This window comes from Cynocephalus volans, chromosome 4, assembly GCF_027409185.1.
Source record: "Cynocephalus volans isolate mCynVol1 chromosome 4, mCynVol1.pri, whole genome shotgun sequence".
Classification (NCBI taxonomy): domain Eukaryota; kingdom Metazoa; phylum Chordata; class Mammalia; order Dermoptera; family Cynocephalidae; genus Cynocephalus; species Cynocephalus volans.
The window spans coordinates 86,527,913-86,550,914 of NC_084463.1; the positions used below are offsets into that span (position 1 = coordinate 86,527,913).

At 34.7% G+C, this 23,002-nt stretch overlaps 1 protein-coding gene across 1 annotated transcript in view; it reads right to left on the reverse strand.

Annotated features, from left to right (window-relative positions):
• Positions 1 to 7,369: 7,369 nt before the first annotated feature.
• Positions 7,370 to 23,002, reverse strand: part of TYR (tyrosinase) — a 102,528-nt gene continuing 86,895 nt past the window's right edge. The window contains exons 4-5 of the mRNA XM_063095601.1: positions 19,989 to 20,170; positions 7,370 to 7,596 (exon numbers count right to left, since the gene is read on the reverse strand). Of these exons, the coding sequence (XP_062951671.1) occupies positions 7,370 to 7,596; positions 19,989 to 20,170 (409 nt within the window). The remainder of the gene's footprint in view (positions 7,597 to 19,988; positions 20,171 to 23,002) is intronic.

Consider the following 23,002-nt stretch of genomic DNA (forward strand, 5'->3'; position numbering starts at 1 on the left):
CTTGTATCCTGTTTGCTAGTATCTTGTTAAGGATTTTTGTGCTTATGTTCATCAAGGATATTGCCCTGTAGTTTTCTTTTTTTGTTGTGTCCTTGTCTGATTTTGGTACCAGGGTGATGCTGGCCTCATAGAATGAGTTTGGGAGAATGGCCTGTGTTTCAGTTCTTTGGAATAGATTGAAAGGATTGGTTTTAATTCTTTTTTAGAAGTTTGGTAGAATTTAGCAGTGAAGCTATCTAGTCTTGGGCTTTTCTTTGCTGGGAGACAACTGATTACTGCTTCAATCTCACTGCTCGTTATTGGTCTGTTCAGGTTTTATATTTCTTCTTGATTCAGTCTTGGTAGTTTGCATGTGCCCATAGATTTATCCATTTCCTCAATATTTTCAAATTTGGCATATAGTTGTTTATAATAGTCTCTAATGATGTTCTTTGTACTTCTGTGGTATCAGTTGTAATGTCTCTTTTGTCATATTTGATTTTTGTTATTTGGGTCTTCTCTCTCTTTTATTCTAGTTAGTCTGGCCAATGGCCTATTTTGTTTATCCTCTCAAAAAAACAACTATTTGTTTTGTTGTTTTTTTGTATCATTCTTTTGTTCTCTGCTTCATTTAGTTCTACTCTGATCTTAATTATTTCTTTCTGTCTACTAGTTTTGGGGTTAAAGTGGTCTTGTTTTTCTATTTCTTTGAGATTTAACATGAGGTTGTTCATTTGAAGTCTTCCTGTTCTTTTGATGTAAACACTTATTTCAATAAACTTCCCTCTTCATACTGCTTTTGCAGTATCCCATAGGTTTTGGTGAGTTGTGATTGTATTTTCATTTGTTTCAAGGACTTTTTTGATTTCTTGCTTTATTTCCTCTTTGACCCATTGGTCAATCAGGAGCACATTGTTTAATTTTTATAAATTTCTATAGGCTCCAAAGTTTTGTTTGTTGTTAATTTCTAACTTTATTCCACTGTGGTCTGAAAGTATATTATTTCAATCTTTTTAAATTTGTTGAGACTTAATCTATGGCCTAACATGTGGTCTATCCTGAATGATCCATGTGCTGATGAGAAGATTGTACATTCTGTCACTGTTGAATGAGATATTCTTTACATGTTTGGGAAGTCCATTTGGTCTACAGTTCTAATTAAATCCAATATTTCTTTATTAATTCTTTGTTTAGATGATCTGCCCAATGCTGAGAGTGGTGTGTTAAAGTCCTCAACTATTACTGTGTGGGGGTCTTTCTCTTCCCTTAAATCTAAAACCATTGTATAAAGATATATCTGGTTGTTCCCATGTTGAGTGCATATATATTTGATCATTACATCCTCTTGCTGCATTGATCCTTTCATCATTACATAGTGCCCTTCTTTGTCTCTTTTAATAATTCTTGGTTGAACATCTATTTTACCTAAGCATGGCAACTCCTGCTGGTTTTTGGTTTCCAATTACATGGAATGTCTTTTTCCATGCCTTCACTATTAGTCTAAGGGTATCTTTATTGGTGAAGTTAGTTTCTTGCAGGCAGCATATAGTTGTATCTAGTTTTTTTGTCCAGTCATCGAGTCTACATCCTTTAAGTGTGGAATTTAGGCTATTTACATTTAGATTTGTTTTTAAAAGAAATTGCCTTATTCTTGCAATTTTTATTAATTTCTCTATGGTTCTTTTATTTATTTTTTGTCCTTTCTTTCTCTTTTATTGTTCATCTTTGTTGATGAGTGTTTTTTTATTTGTTTATTTGTTGTAGTAATAAAATACGTTTTTTTCACTTTCTCATTTGTGTATCTGTACTACTAGTGGTTTGCATTTTTTCTTGAGTATTTATTGTGACATATGTCTCTTTTTTGATTCCAGATGTAGAGCTCACTTCTAGATTTGTAGAAGGGCCAGTCTTGTGGTGGTGATTTCCCACAGCTTTTGTTTGTCTGGGAAGGATACTATTTCTACTTCATTTCTGACAGAGAGCTTTGTTGGAGATAGTTTTCTTGGCTGGCATTTTTTTTTTCCTTTTAGCACTTTAAATATGTTATCCTTCTTTTTCATGGCCTGTAGAGTTTCTGTTGAGTAGTCTGTTGTTAGGCTGATGGGAATTTCTGTATAGGTGATTTGACAATTTCCTCTTGCCGTTTTAGAATTCATTGTTTTTAGCTTTTGAAAATTTGACTACAATTTGTCTCAGGGAAGTCATTTTTGGATAAGCCACATGATTATCTCAATAGGTACAGAATAAGAATTTGACAAAATTTAGCATCTCTTCATGATGAAGACCCTCAACAAATTAGGTATAGAAGGAAGTACCTCAAGAAAATAAAAGTTATCTATGGAAAACCCACTGCCAACATCATCCTGAATGGGGAAAAGCTAAAATCCTTTCCTTTAAGAAACGGAACAAAACAAGAATGCCCACTCTCACCACTCCTATTCAACATGGTATTAAAAGTATTAGGCAGAGCAATCAATCAAAAGAAAGAAATAAAGAGCATCCAAGATGGAAAAGATGAAGTCAAATTGTCACTGTTCAGGGCTGAGCCCGTGGCGCACTTGGGAGAGTGTGGCGCTGGGAGCGCGGCAACGCTCCCGCCGCGGGTTCGGATCCTACATAGGAATGGCCGGTGCACTCACTGGCTGAGTGCCGGTCACGGAAAAAAAAAAAAAAAATTGTCACTGTTCATAGATGACATGATCCTATGTATAGAAAAAACTCTATGAAAAACTCCTAGAAATCATAAATGCATTCAGTAAAGTCGTAGGATACAAAATTAATACACAAAAATAAGTAGCTTTCATATACACCAACAACAAATAGACAGAAAAAGAAATCAAGAAAGCAAGCCCATTTACAATAGCTACCAAAAGAATAAAATACCAAGGAATAAATGTAACCAAAAAGGTAAAAGATCTCTACAAAAAGAACTGCAAAACACTGCTTAAATAAATTAAACAGGACACCAAAAGATGGAAAGACATTACATGTTCATGGATTGGAAGAATTATTGTTGTGAAAATATCCATATTACTGTAAGCAATCTCCCCATCAAAATACCAATGATGTTTTTCACAGAAATAGAAAAAAAAATACAAAAATTAATATGGAAAAACAAAAGACCCTGAACAGTCAAAGCAATTCTGAGCCAAAAAAGTAAAACTGGAGGCATTACACTACCTGACTTCAAACTATATTACAAAGTTATAGTAACCAAAATGGCATGACACTGGCATAAAAACAGACACATAAACCAATAGAACAGAATAACGAACACAGAAATTAACCCAGGTACTTACAGCAACTGATCTTTGACAAAGGCATCAAGAACATACTATTAGGGAAAGGACAGCCTCTTCAAAGAAATGGTGCTAGGAAAACTGGATATCTATGTATAGAAGAATGAAACTGGACTTTTAGCCATATACCAAAATCAATTCAAAATGGATTAAAGACTTAAGTATAAGATGTGAAACTATAAAGCTCCTAGAAGAAAACAGGGAAACACTTCAGGAAGTAGGACTGGGAAAAGACTTTATGAATAAGACCCCAAAAGCACATGCAACAAAAGAAAAAAATAAACAAATGGGATTATATAAAACTAAAACGTTTCTGAATAGCAAAGGAAATAATGAACACATTGAAAACACAACCTACAGAATGACAGAAAATATTTGCAAACTATACATCCAACAAGGGATTAATATCCAGAATACACAAGAAACTCAAACAGCTTCACAGTAGAAAACAAATAATCCAATTACAAAATGGGCAAAGGAGCTGAACAGACATTTTTTCAAAGGAAGACATACAAATGGTCAACAGTGAAGAAATGTTCAACATCACTAATCATCAGGGAAATGCAAATCAAAACCACACTGAGATATCATCTCAACCCAGTTGGACTGTCCATTGTCAAAAAGACAGAGAACAACAAATGCTAGTGAGGATGTGGAGAAAGGAGAACTCTTCTACATTACTGATGGGACTGTAAATTAGCATAGCCATTATGTAAAAATGTATGGAGGTTTCTCAAACAACTACAGATAGAATTACCATGCTAGGTATATACTCAAAGAAATGGAAATTATCATGTTGAAGGGATGCCCACACTCTCATTTTCTCACATCTCTATTTACAGTAGCTAAGATATGGATGTGACCTAAATGTCCATCAATGACTGGGTAAGGAAAACGTGGTATATATACACAATGGAATACTACTCAGCCATAAAAAATGAAATTATGCTATTTGCAACAATATGGATGAGCTTGAACATAATTATGTTAAGTGAAATAAGCCAGGCACAGAAAGAGAAATACCACATGTTATCACACATAAGTGGTAGCTAAGAAAGGAAGAAGGAAATATAGAAAGAAAGAAGAAAGGAAGGGAGGGAGGGAGGGAGAGAGGAATGAAGGAAAGAGAGAGAGAGAGAGAGGAAGATAGAGAGAGAGGAAGATAGAGAGAGAGAAAGAAAGAAAGAAACAACCACAATAATACATTGAACTTTCAGGAGAGAACAGATCTGTGGTTACCAAATGTGGGAAAGGGGGATGAGGCTGGAATTAAGGGAGAGATTAGGTTTTGGACCCAAAGAATAATTATGATTTGTAATGATGGGCATGCTATGAATGCATGTTTGATCATCACCTATTGCACACAAATACTGATAGTCAACTCTGTATCCATAAATATGTTTAATCAATTATGTCTTAATTTAAAAATAAACTTAAAAAATTAAAAATATATAAGAATAAATAAAATAAAATAAAATAAAATAAAATAAAATAAAATTATGTCATCTTGACTAGGTCAGTCTTATCTAGAAAAAGGCAATTTTAAGGGCTCAAACTTTTCAATGATCACATTCATAAGTTATCAGAATTCTATGCATCAGACCTCATAGGAATTATAGACTATTATGGTTGAAAGGGACTACAAAGGCCAGTGGGTCTCATCCTAACCTGAACTAGAGGTTCAGGTACAAGACCCAGGGAGGTTTTCTGGAGCCTGGATTAGGAAGGTCTAGCTTTAAAAGATGACATCAAGGGACAGAGAAAGAATGGTATTCAGAAATGAAGATGAAAATAAATTTAAATGATCAAACTGAAGTATATTTTTAAAAATCCTGAACAGTAAAGCACATAAAGGAACTGAAGAGACTGAGGACACCAGGACAGAGCAAATGACTTTGATTGAGAGGGTGGAAGAAAAAATCTGGTGAAACATCAACATCCCAAAATACTGTGGTAGAGTAATAGGGACTTTTTTATGGAGCATGCTTGGCTTTGTTTTTGAGTGGGGAAAAAGTTAAGAGTTCTGAGCCAACCAATTTAAATAAGTATTACTATAGACTTAATGCTTAAATTTTCTCTATATACTCCATGTGGAATAAACCACCCAACTCTATGTAAATAATTCCAGTGGCAGCCACTTATTATTTTCAAAGGATGTCCATTTTGGTTTTGGAAAGCTCTAAGAATTGAAAGGATTTTTAAAAAAATAAACCAAAATGGACCCCCTATAACTCCTATGCACTGGTCCTAGTTTTTTATGTTATATATAGCTATAATACAAATGTAATATCAACTGAAGTATTTTTGGAAATTCAACAGGGCTCAAATTTAAGTACTGGGATTATCTGGATATCCAAATTTAAGGTCTTAATAGCCAAGAAACATGGAAGTGAGCTCTTTTACCAGAACTGCAGACAGGATGATATTCAAATAATTGTTCTCAACCTTCAGATGTTTTATAGCATTTTAAACTTTCACTAATAAAATAGAACTCTTCTTAGGATGTGAAAAAGCTGTTAATATGCTTATTTTATCAATGTCAAGATATAATGGACAAATCTTAAGACAGGCATTAATCCAGATTTGTTGCAGGGGCTGGACCCTAGTTTTCAGTGACCTTAAAAAGTATAATCATCATTAGGAGAGAAAAGAGTTGAAGGCTGTTTTTTATTTGAAGTCCTTAACACATTTGTTTTGTTGTTTTGTTTCATTTTGATTCTGTTTATATAACTTATTTAAAATTTGTTAAATTTCTGGTGTTCTTACAAATGTAACATTTTAGTATACAACATTCATTGAAGAGGCACAATTATTATTTTGAGGTCACACAGATTAGACAATTTTTTTTAGTGAGTGATTACCCTTTTGTTAGGAAATTTGTTTATTTTTATTGAAACATATTTGATTATACATATTTGTGGGGTACAGATTTGAATATCAATATCTGTGTACAATATGTGATGATCAAATCAGAATAGTATATTCATCATTACAAAACGTAATCATTCATTTTGATCCTTAACCAGTTTCTCAATAACCCCCACCCCCTCCCCACTTTTCACCTCTAGTAACCACAGTTCTGTTCTCTCCTTTTGAAAGTTCAGCGTATTATTGTGATGTTGTATCTTTCTTCCTTTCCTTCTTTCCTTCCTTCTTTCTGTCTATTCATTTATTTGGGGTGTTTTTGTTTGTTTGGTTGGTTGTTGCTGTTGTTTAGCTTCCACTTATGAGTGAGGATATGTGGTATTTCTCTTTCCATGCCTGGCTTATTTCACTTGATATAATTTTATCCAAGTTCATCCATGTTGTTGCAAATGAAAGAATTTAATTCTTTTCCATTGCTGAGTAGTATTCCATGGTGTATATATATATCACACTTTCCTTAGCCAGTCATTTGTCAGTGGATATTTAGGCTGGTTCCATATCTTGGCTATTGTAAACAGAGCTGAGATGAGCATGAGAGTGGAGGTATCCCTGGGACATGATGATTTCCATCTCTTTGGGTGTATATGCAGTAGTGAAATTGCTGGATCATATGGTAGTTCTATCTGTAGTTGTTTGAGAAACCTCCATACTGTTTTCCATAATGGCTGCACTAGTATAACACATTTGGGAGCAGGAATGTAAATTATGAAAAATACTTTGCATTCAGAGGAAAATACTAATGTATTTCTCAAGCTCAAAGAAAGCAGTTAGTACAGATTTTTTACTATTAAAATCAAAGAAGGGGCAATAAAAAGAAAGATGTTGTCAAATAATCAGGAGGTAAAAAACAAAATTATTCCAGTTTTTTAAAAGAGCATTTAAATTCAGACACAGATAACAGTTGCTCATTACCAAATGTTATCCTTTCCTTGGAAGTATCATCTTGGGGAAAACTGTAAAAAGGGCTAAACAAAAACAGCAAGAAAACTGACAGGTGTTTTCCACTTGAGGTGGAGAGAGGGTACACTTTTATTAGATTACAATTCTGAGAACGTTCTTCACAGACAAATACCAGGGTTTCTGTCAGGATATCCCCTAGGAACCTGAACATCACTTCAAGTAGAGGGCGGTCAGGCTTTTTAACCCCACTCTATGGCCTAAGCCTTTTATAAATGGCTCTGATACAACAAACTGTGGTAATCCTCTTTTTCCATGAGGAGTGGCTGCCGTTCTTCAGGGAGCTGCTTTCTCTTGTGATGACACAACAGGCTGGTGAGCCCCGCCAGTACAGCAGTGAGGACAGCCCCAGCCACAGCTGCCCCAAGGAGCCATGGCCAGATCCGACGGGCTTGTTCCAAGTATATCTTAATATAGTCTTGAAAAATGTCTGGGTCTGAAATAGAAAGACATCCCATTGCTTTTACAGTTGTTACCAACATCATCATCATCATCCTTGCACAGAACACTGGAGTCAGACACTTGGGTTTGAATGGCTGCTCTGTTACTTGCCAGTTATAGGGCTTGGGAAAGTAACCCCTAATACTCCTAAGAAGAATTATATCTTCTTGTAGGAACACTTTAAAGTTTATAGATAACATCTGTAAAATAGTTAGTGTCTGTTTTGTAGTGTGCACTAAATCAAATGTTAGTTTATGATTTTTACAGCTCCTTCTGCTGATCTCGTAACAATTCTGCTGATCCATAGAACGCTGCTGTATCATTACCCATTCAGTAATTGTATGGAAACTTTATACACAAGAGCACTTCAAAAAGTTCTGGGAAAAGTAGAACAGAAAGATAATAGGAATCTTTCCATGAACTTTTTGAAGTACCTTCATATAATAAAAATGAGATCTACAAATCAAGGAAAAAAATAAGTATTTATTTAATAAAATATTTTGGAAAAAATTGGTACCAGAATGTAACATTTAAGAACAATTAAAGGAGGAATGTTCTTTCAATTAAGAGAATTTGTTAAAAACTAATTTTATATTAAAACCCAATATTCAAAGAAAATAAGAGTGGTGCTTCCCTGGCTTAAGTGGGGGCTGTAGGAGTAAAGCCCTGTTATTTCTTCTGTTACTTTTTCCTTTCCAGTCCCCGGCATCGTCTCTCTGCCAGTTGCCACTAAGTCACCTTTAAACTCCTAGAACTCATTAAGCATAATTTAAACAATACTGAAATTCAGTGTTTGTCTTCATAAGAAAGGGACAGTAACTTACAAAGGATTAGCATTATAAGATAAATTATAACAAAAAAGATCTATAGCTTTGAATAAAATGGATTTAAATCTAAAAACAAAGTCCAACAAAGCTAACACAAAAAGAAAATTAAAAATGTGAAAATTATTTCCATCAAACATGGAAGTTACTGTTTTTAATATATTTAAAAATTATTTTTAAAATGGGACTACAATGCTTAGCTTAGATTTTCTTGTTAGTCACTTCAATACATAGCACATTTAAAACGTCCAACAACACAGGATTGCATAGAGGCTACAAAATAAATATTTCTTTTATTGTTAAAGGCTCAGCTCAAGTGCTTTCACAGTTTTAAATACTATTTCTATGTCTCTTCTGTTCTCCAGTTTATTTTATTATTTCTCTACTTCAATTCAAGTGGTCTCATATTTTACTGTCATTAAGGGACTGTCTTCTTCAAAATACTCTTTTTATTTCTCAGTGGCTTTAAACTAAAATTCAGATTTTTCTTCCTCAGCTATCTGCTTTTGAACCCCAACAGTACACCTTTTTGTTTTATCTTAATGTTATAATTTCTCTATCATCTTTACCTACTTAAAGTTCCATTTCTCTTGTCACCTGTTCTCTTCAGAATAGTCATGTAGTCTTTTATTTTTGTGCTGTATCATTTCCAAAGTTAATTCACCTGCCCAGTTATTCACACAAGAAACATATGAGGTAGTTAGAGACCATTACCCTAATTTAATGACTTAGGAATCTGTAGCTTAGTAAGTTTGCCTGTAATGATTAAACTAGACAATGTATGCATAGCCCTTGGTATAATGTCTACCATATAAAATCAATTTATAACTATTATTGATTCTTGTTATTCCATTATAATTTCATTGATAATTCAGCTGAACCAGTTTCCAATAAGACTTTTTCTGTCTCAAACCTGCTTTGATTGCTGACTCAGCTGAATTCCCTCTTCTGGATTCTCAGACTATTTCTTTCTTTGTTCCCTTGTGACATTTGTCACAATTGTCCATGTATTGTAATTATTTATATGTATGTCTTACTTTTCAGGCTAGTCACCAGCTCTTGAGAGCAAGCATAATATCTTATTTATTTTATCTTTCATTGTTTTCTTTCTTTCTTTCTTTCTTTCTTTCTTTCTTTCTTTCTTTCTTTCTTTCTTTCTTTCTTTCTTTCTTTCTTTCTTTCTTTCTTTCTTTCTTTATATTTATTCATAAAATAAATATTCACAGAGACATACTACATAGCAGGTGGTGATCCAAGTACTGAGGATGACAAGATAAATAAGACAAGTGCCTGACCTGAAGGAAACAATAACTGAAAAAGAAGACTTGACAGGTATACAGATTATTTCAGGAGGAATGCTATTCTAATAAGAGTATTTAAAAGGCACAATGCGATCATGAGGAAAAGACTTCGTATTTCTGTCTGTCGAATCAGAGAAGGAATCCCAGAAAACTATCCCAGTGAGTAGAAGAATGTAACAGAACTTGAGCATGTGATGGTTAATGGCAAACCATCCCAGGCAGAAACAGCATGCACACAGTTACACACATAGCCAGTCATAACTATTGAACAAATCAGTAAATGATGGAAGCCTCATCAAATTCCGCTTTCAGAAAGAGACACTGCAGTTGTCGTGAGCATGGTCTCCTCCTCTCATTTTTAAAATAAAATTTCCAGATCTTTTAGAATATACTGAAGAAGGAAGCTCTCAACAGAGCAGTACCACACAGAAAGGAAGATTACATTTACCAACAGCATTGTGAACACAACCTTTCATTGCCAAAGCTTTTTGATCTCACCTTTTAATCAGTTATGCATGCAAGGAAATCATCTGCTACTCAATTTTTAAAAACATCACTAAATTCAATTATAAGAGAAAATGTTTGACAAATGCCAGACATCAGCTGCCTTTTTACAGAAAACACTTAAGTAATTATAAACATGAATACTTGAATAATGAATAATGACCCCCTTAAGCTAAATTATATCAAGAAATTTTAAAGGGCTTTTTTAGCAAGCTTAAAGTTTAGCAATGAATAGAGACAAATTTTAAACTCTTTGAAAGTACAACAGAAGCAACCACATAGAATAATTCATAAAATAGAAAATAGGCAATTGCTGTTGCTTATTTTAAGGTCAAACTTCTCTAAAATGAACTATGTAAATTCGAATTTACTTTAAATAAACAAAGCATTTCAAATCTATTTTGTTTCTCTTCATTTAATTAGAAAGAAATACTTTCAAGCCTCTAATGTGACTCTTTAAGCCTCCTCTCCTGTTGCTCACCCAATGGTTTTTGTTGCCTTTGCAGTAAAAAGTACCCATTTGGGAAGCAACACTACACTACTCTAGGGAAGGAATAGTGAGGTAAGAGTACATGTGGAGAAGACAATGTAGGGACAAAATTCTCTCTTCTGTGGAGTCATGGAGAGATCATAAGTTTTAGATTCAATATTTGCCATTTACTACAGTTGTAATTTAGAATTAGTTACTTTATCTTTCTGATTTTCAATTTACTCACCTGTAAAATAAAATAAAAAACACTAATACATAGGATTTTAAGGATTAGCTGAGATAGCAATTTATATGCTGATGTCTCTCACATTAGGATCTAAGGATCAGACATCTCTTTTCATTTCAGGCCTGTATATCCAGCTGCCCCTGAGAAATATTTACTCGATGTCTCATATCAGACCATCTCACTTAATACAAAACCATGAGCTTCCCTCCATGTGTGGCTTTGCTCCTGTTGTTACTATCTCAGTGAACTGTACTACCATTCACCAGTTTCACAGGCCAGAGAGCTGAAAGGGATCCCTACACCTCCTTCTTCCTTACCCTATGTATAAATCATTTCCCAAATTCTATAAATTTGATCTTCAAAATAATATCAAATTCACCCATACTTTTTCTCTCCCTTCCTGCCACCACCACTGCAATCCAAACTACCTTCACCTCTCTTCTGGACTCTTATAATAGCATTTCACTAGCCTCTTTTGCATGTGCTTTGCAACTGCTACAAAACTTTCTACATATTGCAGCAACAATAATCTCTTGAAAACTCTAATTTGACCATTACCTACTTAAAATTCATCAATGGCTTCTAGTACTCTAAGAAAATGGCCAAAATCTATAATTAGGATCCTTTTATTAACTTGTTAATTCTACCTATCATATTGATATGCTCTGAAATATCACTTCCCCTAGAGAAAGGCACATCTCCAAATAAATGAGTCATTGGCACATGGTTGTTTACGATCTTTCCCTTCAATTATAAGCTCAGTGAAGATAAAGACTATATTGTTCATCACTTCATCAACAGTATCTAAATCGTATTCAAAGTAATTATTCAATAAATGTATGTAGAAATAATAAATAAATAAATAGGGGCACAAAAAAATTCCTGACATGATAGAATACTTGAAAAATATTTTAAAATACATATCTAACAATAACCTGGGTATAAAGTGGGTCACATTTTTAGCAAGCTTCACTCATGTTAGCTAAGAGTTATAAACTTTCATAATAAATATACTTGCACTTAAATTGATTCATTGATTTTAGCCCAAACCAGATACATTCGATACTTAAAATAGAGAGGCTTCCAAGATAAATTCTGACCTTGTTGGACTTGTAATCCAGGTGAAATGAAAACAGATTCATACATAGAAAAATGACCATGGACCATGTAACTCTAAGAAAGGAGTGATTAAACTTGACTATGTATATGTATAAATTGATTTCATATCTGAGACTTTGACAGATGGAGAAATAGAATCAGAATTTAGGCAGACAAAAGCATGTTCAAAAGCACAAGCCCATGAAAAAGACTCTGGCACGTTTGGACAGAAATAGGGTCTAAATCATAAAATCCTAAATGGTGAACCTTTGAAAATTAGTTACAAATGTGCTCAGTTCTTTTTGTATTATGGGTTTTTATAGAAGAAAAAGAAACATGTTATTTGAAACTACCCCTCTTTTTGACTCACAGGAAGTTCCTCCTCTTACCATACCTCTACCCTTAGAAAAATTCCCTGTTCTCAGTGATCTAAGGTTTTCAAAAATCTGATCTCCACTGTCAGCCATGTTAGTATTTTTTCCCATTGTCTATAATCTTAAGATAAACCAAAAGAGTTCAGTCAAACTCATATCTGTTCAACTAATGGTCCCACAAATGGAAGGTACAAGGTTGATACAATATAGGTTCTCCTGTCAGCCCCAAATCATGGGTGTTATGCCACATACTAGGTAAATGGCCTAGAACAATTTGTTTAGATTCTTTAAGCCTGTATTTTCTCATCTGTGAAAGTAAAGATAATTGTGCCTACTTTTTAGAATAGTTATGAAGATTAAAGGAAACAATGTACACAACAAACCTAGAAGAGTTCCTGGCAGATAAAAAATACTCAACATGTATTAGCTATTGTGAAAGGACTCAATTTATCTTCTCAGGGTCATTTTCCATTTTTCGTACTACTCAAATAGGAGAATTCAGCATTCCATAAATGCATTGTACACTTTGCACTGCTATTTTTCATGCTATTCTCTTAGCTTAAAATATATCCTGCCCGGCAATCCCCTGGAGACGCCTGAGACCCGCGAAGACCATGTGCCCCACGGTACCAGTGTGTGACCAAGCAGATAGGCCTCACCACTGCCAGACCCCTATTCCCAGCCAAGCCAAGTATGTGCTGACCAGAGAGGCACCCCCCGGAGAGGCCCCAAACCCTTGGTGACCATGCCTGCATGGCACCAGTGTGTGACCGAGCAGGTAGGCCTCACCACCGCCAGACTCCATCCCCAGCCCGACTGAGTGTGCACCGACCAGAGAGGTGACCCTTGGAGAGGCCCAAGACCTTCAGCAACCATGCACCCGAAGTGCCAGTGTGTGACTGAGCAGGCACTGAGGCAGCCATGCCAAATTGGCAGCCCCAGCAGGATCCTAGCCAGACAATAGTGTCAAACCAGTGGACCATGAAATCCCCTGCCACAATGACTAAACATCAAAGGAAAGATACCAGAAATATGAAAAATCAAAAAAGTATACCACCAAAGGGTAATAACTCTCAAGCTCTAGATCCTACAGAACAAGAAACCCTTGAAATATCTGACAAGGATTTTTGAGTGATAATTCTAAGGAAACTAAATGAGATACAAGAAAACTCAGCTAGACAACATAATGAAATGAGGAAAAGTATACAGGTCCAGAGAGAAGATACATACAAGGAAATCAATGTCCTGAAAAAGAATGTAGCAGAGCTTGCAAAGATGAAGAATTCATTCAACAAAATAAAAAACACAACAGAGAGTTTAACCAGCAGGCTTGCAGAAGCAGAAGAGAGAACTTTTGACCTTTTGTTTGAAATAACAAAGGCAGACAAAAAAAAAAAAAAAAAAAAAAAAGAAAAGAAAAAAGAATTAAAAGCATTGAAGAAAATCTAAGAGAGATATCAGACAACCTTAAGCACTCAAATATCCGAGTCATGGGTATTCCAGAAGGGGAGGAAAAGGGAGAATGCATTGAAAACATACTCAACAAAATAGTGGCAGAAAACTTCCAAGGTATTAGAAAAGACACAGATCTTCAGATTCAGGAAGCTCGAAGATCCCCTAATTTATTCAACCCCCAAAGGTCTTCTCCAAGACATGTTATAGTCAAACTGGAAAAACTCAAAGACAAAGAGAGAATCTTAAAAGCTGACAGAAAGAAACATCAAATCACATATAAAGGAGCCCCAATCAGACTAACATCAGACTTTTCATCACAAACCCTAAAAGCCAGAAAGGAATGGGATGATATATTCAAATTACTAAAAGACGGAGATTGCCAGCCAAGAATTCTCTACCCCACAAGGCTATCCTTCTGAAATGAAGGGCAAATAGTATATTTCTCAGACAAACAAATACTGAGGGGGTTCACTACCACACAACCACCCTTACAAGAAATTCTCAAGGTAGTACTGGGTTTGGTACCTGAAAAATTACTACCACTGCCACAAAAACTCAAGAAAAATGAAAACCCACTAGCAAAATAAAAATGCCAACAATGAAGAGAGAAAAAAAAGTTTATCTACAATGCAAGAAACCAGCAAATACAGAAGACAAACAGTAAATCAGAAAGAAAGGAACAAAAGACACTTAAGACATCCAAACAAAAATCAATAAAATGCTAGAGGTTAATCAATACTTTTCAACAACAACTCTTAATGTAAAAGGATTAAATTCCCCAATCAAAAGACACAGACTGACTGACTGGAGTGAAAAGAAGGACCCAACTATATGCTGCCTTCAAGAGACCCACCTCACCAATAAAGACTCACATAGACTAAGAGTGAAAGGATGGAAAAAATTTACCATGCAAATAGAAATGAAAAACAAGCTGGAGTAGCTATTCTCATATCTGATAAAATAGATTTTTAACTAAATAAATGAAAAGAGATAATGAGGGATACTACCTAATAATAAAAGGATTCATCCATCAAAAAGATACAACAATCATAAATATATATGCACCAAATGTCAGAGGAGCCAGATTTATAAAGCAAATTCTATTAGACCTAACGAAGGAAATAGACACTAATACCATAATAGCAAGGGACCTGAACACCCCACTATCAATATTGGAAGATCATCTAGGCAAAGAATCAGCAGAGAAACACAAGACCTAAACAACAATCTAGACCAACTGGGCTTGGCAGATATCTACAGAATATTCCATCCAACAACCTCAGAGTATTAATTCTTCTCATCAGCACATGGATCATTCTCCAGGATAGATCATGTTAGGTCACAAGTCAAGTCTCAACAAATTCAAAAAAATTGGAATTATCCCATGTATTTTTTCGGACCCCAGTGGATTAAAATTAGAAATCAACAACAAATTGAATTCTGGTAACTATACAACCACATGGAAATTTAACAGCATTCTAATAATGACATATAGGTCCAAGAAGAAATCAAACAGGAAATCAAAAAATTTATTGAAACTAATAAAAACAATGATACATCATACCAAAACCTGTGGAATACTGCAAAAGAAGTACTAAGGGGGATATTTATCACATTAAATGCTTACTTCAGAAGAATGGAAAGGTGGCAAGTGAACAACCTCATACTTCACCTTAAAGAATTAGAAAAACAAAAACAATCAAAACCCAAAGTTAGCAGATGGAAAGAAATCATTAAAATCAGAGCAGAACTTAATGAAATCGAAACCCAAAAAATAATACAAAAGATCAATGAATCAAAAAAGTTGGTTTTTTGAAAAGATAAATAAAATTGACAAACCATTAGCATGGCTAACAAAAAAAGAAGAGAAGACCCAAATAACAAAAATTAGAAATGAAAAAGGTGATATTACAACTGATACCTCTGAAATATAAGAAATCATGAGAGACTACTATAAACAACCATATGCTAACAAATTTGAAAATCTGGAGGCAATGGATAAATTTCTGGACACACAGATACTACCCAAAATGAGCCAAGATGATGTTGAAAATCTGAACAGACCAATAACAATAAAAGAGATTGAAGCTTTTTTCAGACGGTGCCCAACAAAGAAAAGCCCAGGAACAGATGGGTTCACAGCAGAATTTTACCAAACATTCAAAGAGGAATTGACACCAATTCTCTACAAACTATTCCAAAAGATTGAAATAGAGGCAATTCTCCCAAACTCATTCTATGAAGCAAAAATATCCCTGATACTCAAATCAGGTAAAGATACAACAAAAAAAGAAAACTACAGGCCAATATCCTTGATGAATATAGACACAAAAATCCTCAATAAAATACTAGTTAACAGAAAACAGCAACACATATGCAAAATTATACACCATGATCAAGTAGGATTCATCCCAGGGATGCAAGGTTGGTTCAACACATGCAAATCAATAAATGTAATACACCATATCAATAAAATCAAACCCAAGGACCATATGATCATCTCTATAGATGCTGAAAAAGCATTTAATAAAATTCAACATTCTTTCATGATAAAGACTCTCTACAATATAGACACAAAAATCCTCAATAAAATACTAGTTAACAGAAAACAGCAACACATATGCAAAATTATACACCATGATCAAGTAGGATTCATCCCAGGGATGCAAGGTTGGTTCAACACATGCAAATCAATAAATGTAATACACCATATCAATAAAATCAAACCCAAGGACCATATGATCATCTCTATAGATGCTGAAAAAGCATTTGATAAAATTCAACATTCTTTCATGATAAAGACTCTCTACAAGTTGGGTATAGATGGAAAGTATCTCAACATAATTAAAGCCATATATGATAAATACACTGCCAATACCATCCTGAATGAGGAAAAGCTGAAAGCTTTTCCCTTAAGAACAGGAACTAAACAAGGATGTCCACTCTCACCACTCCTATTCAAAATAGTGTTGGAAGTACTAGCCAGAGCAATCAGACAAGAGAAGGAAATAAAAGGCATGCAGATTGGAAAAGATAAAATCAACTGTCCCTGTTTGCAGATGACATGATCCTATATATAGAACAGCCTAAAGCCTCTACAAAAAAACTCTTGGAGTTGATAAATGATTTCAGCAAAGTTGCAGGATACAAAATCAACACACAAAAATCAGTAGCATTTCTCATCTCCGATAGTGAACATGCAGAAAGAGAAATCAAGAAAGCTAGCCCATTTACAATAGCCAAAAAAAAAAAAAAAGGAATAGAGTTAACCAAGGATGTGCAAAATCTCTATAATGAGAAATACAAGCTACTGCTGAGAGAAATTAAAGACGACACAAGAAGATGGAAAGATATCCCATGCACTTGGATTGGAAGAATCAGCATTGTGAAAATGTCCATACTACCCAAAGTGATATACAAATTCAGTGAAATCCCCATCAACATTCTAATGACATTTTTCTCAGAAATGGAATAAAACAATCCAGACATTTATATGGAATAACAAAAGACCACACATAGCCAAAGCAATTCTGAGGGGAAAAAAATAAAGCTGGATGCATAACACTACCTGACTTTAAACTATACTACAAAGCCATAATAACCAAAACAGCATGGTACTGGCATAAAAACAGACACACTAATCAATGGAATAGAATAGAGCATCCCGAAATCAACCCACACACCTACAGCCATCTAACTTTGACAAAGGCACCAAGCATATACACTGGGGAAGACACTGCCTGTTCAGCAAATGGTGCTGAGATAACTGGATATCCATATGCAGGAGAATGAAACTAGATGCATACTTCTCACCATATAGTAAAATCAACCCAAAATGTATTAAATAATTAAATACACACCTTGAAGCAATAAAACTCCTTAAAGCATAGATATGGGAAACACTCTGGGATGTAGGATAGGGCACAGAATTCATGAATATAACCCCCAAAGCAAGGGCTACCAAAGGAAAAATAAACAAATGGTATTCCATCAAACTAAAAAGCTAAATAGGCATTTCTCAAAGGAAGATATATGAATGGCCAACAGACACATGAAAAAATGCTCAACATCACTCAGCATTCAGGAAATGAGAATCAAAACCACACTGAGATACCATCTCACCCCAGTTAGGATGGCTAATGTCCAAATGACTGTGAATGATAAATGCTGGCGAGGTTGTGGAGAGAAAGGAACTCTCATACATTGTTGGTGGGACTGCAAAATGGTGCAGCCTCTATGGAAAATGGTATAGAGGTTCCTCAAACAATTGCAGATAGATCTACCATATGACCCAACTCTCCCACTGCTAGGAATATACTCAGAGGAATGGAAATCATCAAGTCGAAGGTACACCTGTTCTCCAATGTTCATTGCAGCACTATTTACAATAGGTAAGAGTAGGAACCAGCCCAAATGTCCATCATCAGATGAGTGGATATGGAAAATGTGGTATTCCTACATGATGGAATACTACTCTGCTATAAAAAAGAATGAAATACTGCCATTTGCAACGACATGGATAGACCTAGATAGAATTATATTAAGTGAAACAAGTCAGGCACAGAAAGAGAAATATCATATGTTCTCACTTTTTTGTGGGAGCTAAAAATAAATAAATACACAAATAAACTGGGGGGGAGGGAAGAAGACACAACAATCACAATTCCTTGAAGATGATACAACAAGCAAACAGATATGAGGTTGTTTGGAGGGAGGGTCGAGAGGGATGAGGGAGAGAGGTTTCTATAATGGGCCACAATAATCAACCACATTGTATATTGACAAAATAAAATAAAATAAAATAAAATAAAATAAAATAAAATAAAATATATATATTTCTTGTCCTTTTCTGTCTCCCACCTGCCTACTTCAAGGCCTTATATTGTCCTTCTAGGTTGAACTACACAGAAGTCATTGCTTTCTCCTTCGTGTTCCCATAGGGTTTTTGCTTATGACTTTTATAGCATTTAACATAGCCTGATGTTTTGTATTTTCTTGCATGCCTGACTTCCACACTGGATTTGGAACTTCTTGAGTTCTGGAGCTATGTCAGAGCATGAGCTGGGAGCATGAGCGAGAAAGTTGGAGCATTTCATTCATTTGTTCATTTTATTTTCCTTTTCTCTTAATTTATTTATTTGTCATGAATATAAAGAAACATCACTGCTTGTTGAGTGTCTCTTTCCCGCAAGCCGTAGGTTATTTTACTGTTCTTGGTGGTCAGTCTTCATGTGTTAGAGTGGAAGCACAGTGGAGTGAGATGAGCAGGACCTCCTAGAGCTAAATTATGGCTCCTGCACATGTTGGTGTGTGGTACTGGGACAATTACTTAAATTCTCTTAGGAACAGTGTCCTTACCTCTTTCTAGGGAGAATAATGGTCGCCTCATATACATGTTAAGAATCTGCATGTTACAGGTTTCTTGGTAGGGGTAGACATTACTGTTCGTTCCTCATTCCTCAAGGAGATACTGACATAGATCTACTCAGGAAGGTTATTTAAAGCCTATATCTAATCCTAATCCTAGGGTTTATATTGCTATCTTAATGATACTCATAGCAATTAACATTATAATAGCTATTATCATCATTAATATTCATTCATTAGGCTTAAAATCAAGATTTTCTTGATTTTCTTGGTAATCCTAATGAGAAGTTCCTAAAGATGATTTCAAAACTACTGATTGTTTACCTTGTGCCACACTGCACGAGGCTCTTTAAAGTATTATTCTCACAATAATTCTTTGAGGTATTCTGATTCCAATATTTCAGGTGAATAAACTGAGATGCAGGGAATTGAAGCAAATTTTCCAAGGTCACACAACAGTCAGCTAATAGGGCCATGTCTCAAAACCTTTTGTTTTTTAAAATTCTAGTGCTCTACTCATGGCTGCCATGTACAAAATTCTCTTTGTTAAGCAGAATTGATACAGATTTAAAGGTCCTGAGAATTTTGTTAATTTAATAATAAATTGGTGATTAGTAAGAATTGTAATACACTTTCCCAATTTAAAGAGTTCATGGATAACATTGTAGAAACATATGGTTTTGTACTATTTCAAAAGAAATTGAACATAGTTGATTCAGCAATTTATCTCAAAGAAATCAAACTTTACCTGAATCCTGTAGATAGCTGTAGTCATAGCCCAGGTCCTTGGATGAAATAAAAAAATCACCATTTCTGTAGAGAGGTATAAAAGGAACCATGTAGGATTCCCGGTTATGTCCAATGGGTGCATTGGCTTCTGGATAAACTTCTTTAAGAGGACGATGCCTTCGGAGCCACTGTTCAAAAATACTGCAGAGAATAACCACAAAAAATTTCCTTGAACTATTTAAGTCAAGTGAACAGATATGACGGGGGGGTGGGGTTGGGGTAGGGGGGGGGTGGGGTTGGGGTAGGGGGGGGTGGGGGTGGAGAGGAAAGCATAAAGGGGCATGAAAATCAACTACAATGTATTTTGAGTAGTAAAATAAAAAAAAGAAAAACAAAACAAAAATACTGCAGAGAAAAGGGCTATTTAGACTCAAAAATAAATTGTTTAAGGGGAAATATTTGAAACTCTTAAAGTAAAATAACAAGGCCTATAAGTAAATTTCAAGACATGGAAAGATGCAGAATATATTCCTCATATTTTGAAAATATTTTGTTCACCAGTTCATATCGTCATGCCCCGAAGAAGCTCACTGATTTGAAAGAAATATTGAGAATAATAATAAAAAAATTATTTCTTAGGAGATGAATGAAACTTATACAACCAGGTTAGAACCTGCAGAATGCTACAGAGCAAGGTAATTATTAGTTGAGCGATGACTGGGTCATAATTGTAAATTAAATATATTTCTTTTCCAAAGAAAATAGGCCAAAGAAAGAACATATAAAACTAAATTAAAAACAGTATTGAAACTTGGTCATTTTTTTGTCATGATGGGGGCTTTCAATTATTTCAAATTATTTCAGCCTCCATGCTAGGTTTGGTGCGGTGTATGCTTGATGAGTTTTGGTGCGAGACAAAGTTCACCTCCCAGGTGAAAATACTTGTATTTGGCTTCCTAGCTTACCCTAAAGCTAGTGTATGACCATATGACCAATATTCAGCCAATGAGACATACCCATCCATTACTGTGAAACAGGAGGTAGGGACACAAAGGAGCAAGGACAATGGAAAACCATTCTGCAAAGGACAATGGCTGTTGCCTCAACATGTAGTTTTCAGGATCAGCAAGGCCAGGTGTATCAGCAAAGCACCCATTGTCCAGGCTATTGTATGTTCTAGAACATGGTTTTGGCAGATGTCTTGGCTGCTCCCCTTTTCCCTTTTTCCCAACTGTTTCTGAACCCACTTCTCCATGATTTTGTGAGCTATCCAATATACTCTCAGCAAATTCATTTATTGTTTAAACCAGCACAATCAGTTTCTGTTGCATGCAATTAAAAACTCTGATGGGTTCAAAAACTAAAAAATTAATAAAGGATCAAAATGGGCACAAGGGTTGACAATCAGCTTTGTATCTCATGAATATTCATAACCAATGAAAAAATAAAAATAAAAAATAATCCAGTACAAATGGAGTAGAAACTCAAGTTATAGGAGAATTTACAGTGGGCTGTTAAAAGTCTGACAAAGAAGATGGCTTTGTGTTATTAGGCCCTATAACACAGATGAAAACACTAGGTCTGGAGTCCAATAAATCTCCTGTAAGCCTACCTCTATGTTTTAATCCTGTATGACTCTAAGAAAATCACCGACCTTCTTAGAGACTTAACCTCTTCATCCTTAAATTGAACGTAGTAATATCTGTCCTACTTGTTTCCAAAGGCATTATTCAATGTGATTTTTCTATGACAGTGCTAAATAAGTAAGCTATTGTTAGTCATCTGTAAAATTTAAGCTAGGAGTTAAAATGTTAGTTCATGGTAGAGAGGGTTGTATCTAAAAAAGAAAGCGATAAAAACAAGTAAACGTCGGGCAACAAAAAACTAAATTTTGAAAAAAACGTTTTCAACATTTTAAAGTACAATAAAGAAAAGGACAAGGAAGCCAAATGGCAGCAGTGGTGATCATTTTTTCCATGACTAAAAACAATTATTTACTTAAAGAATCTGGACTTCAAGCATTACTTGTGGTAAAAGCTGGTTTTCAATTGTGAAATAAGTGAGGGATTAATGGGCCATTGATAAATACTAAAAATCTGGTTCATGAATACCAAATGTTCCCTAAATTAGCTCAGTTATTAAATATGTATTTACTGAGAACTTCCTATCTATCAAATTACACATAGACCTGTGTAAAAATCTGAGTTCTGCAGGTTGTGAAAAGGGAGATTTGTATACTTTCTTAACCTGCTCATTTCCTTTTTCTTCATCTGTAAAATGGAAACAATACCGGTCATGAGATTATTGTGAGGATTAGTTAAAATAACACACAATGTACTAGCTATGCACAGCTAAGTTCATGACAAATTGTAATCAGAAGTTACCCCCCCACAAGTCTTCTTCTTCTTCACTTTAGTCCTCATTATTATCATTATATTGGAAGAAATTTAAAATTGATGAGAGACAGACATGCTGTGATAGAAATGCCAAAGCCATGTATATTTGAGTAGGGTCTTTAATGATGGTCATTATTCTGATGGGCAGAAATGAGAAAGAAGATGATTCAGGAAAGTTGACTTTTCCATTCCTCAGTTTCTTAAACTGAAAAAATTAGAACTGGTTTAATGAATAAACCCAAAACTCTATTCAATCCTATTATTTTATAAATTAGTCGTTTTGTTTTAACTTCTACAGTTTTCTACTCTTCATGAAAACTTTACTTGTTCATTGTATAAAATTTAGAAAATGCAAACAAGCAAAAAGGAGAAAAGAAATCACATGTAATTGCTCTATTTTTTATATCTAGTTTTTGAAATATGCATATATAACATTCATATATATTTTACAAAAAAAGAAAGAAATTATCTTGCAGTTATTGTTTTATAGGACATTGAATTTGTACTAAACCATCTACTTTTTAAACTGGTACATCTAGTTTTTAATGAGAAGGGGACTCTCTGATAATTAATCCTTCCCTCGCCCCTGTTAAACTTTGACTGATTTAGGAAGAGCCCATTATACAATAAGCCACTA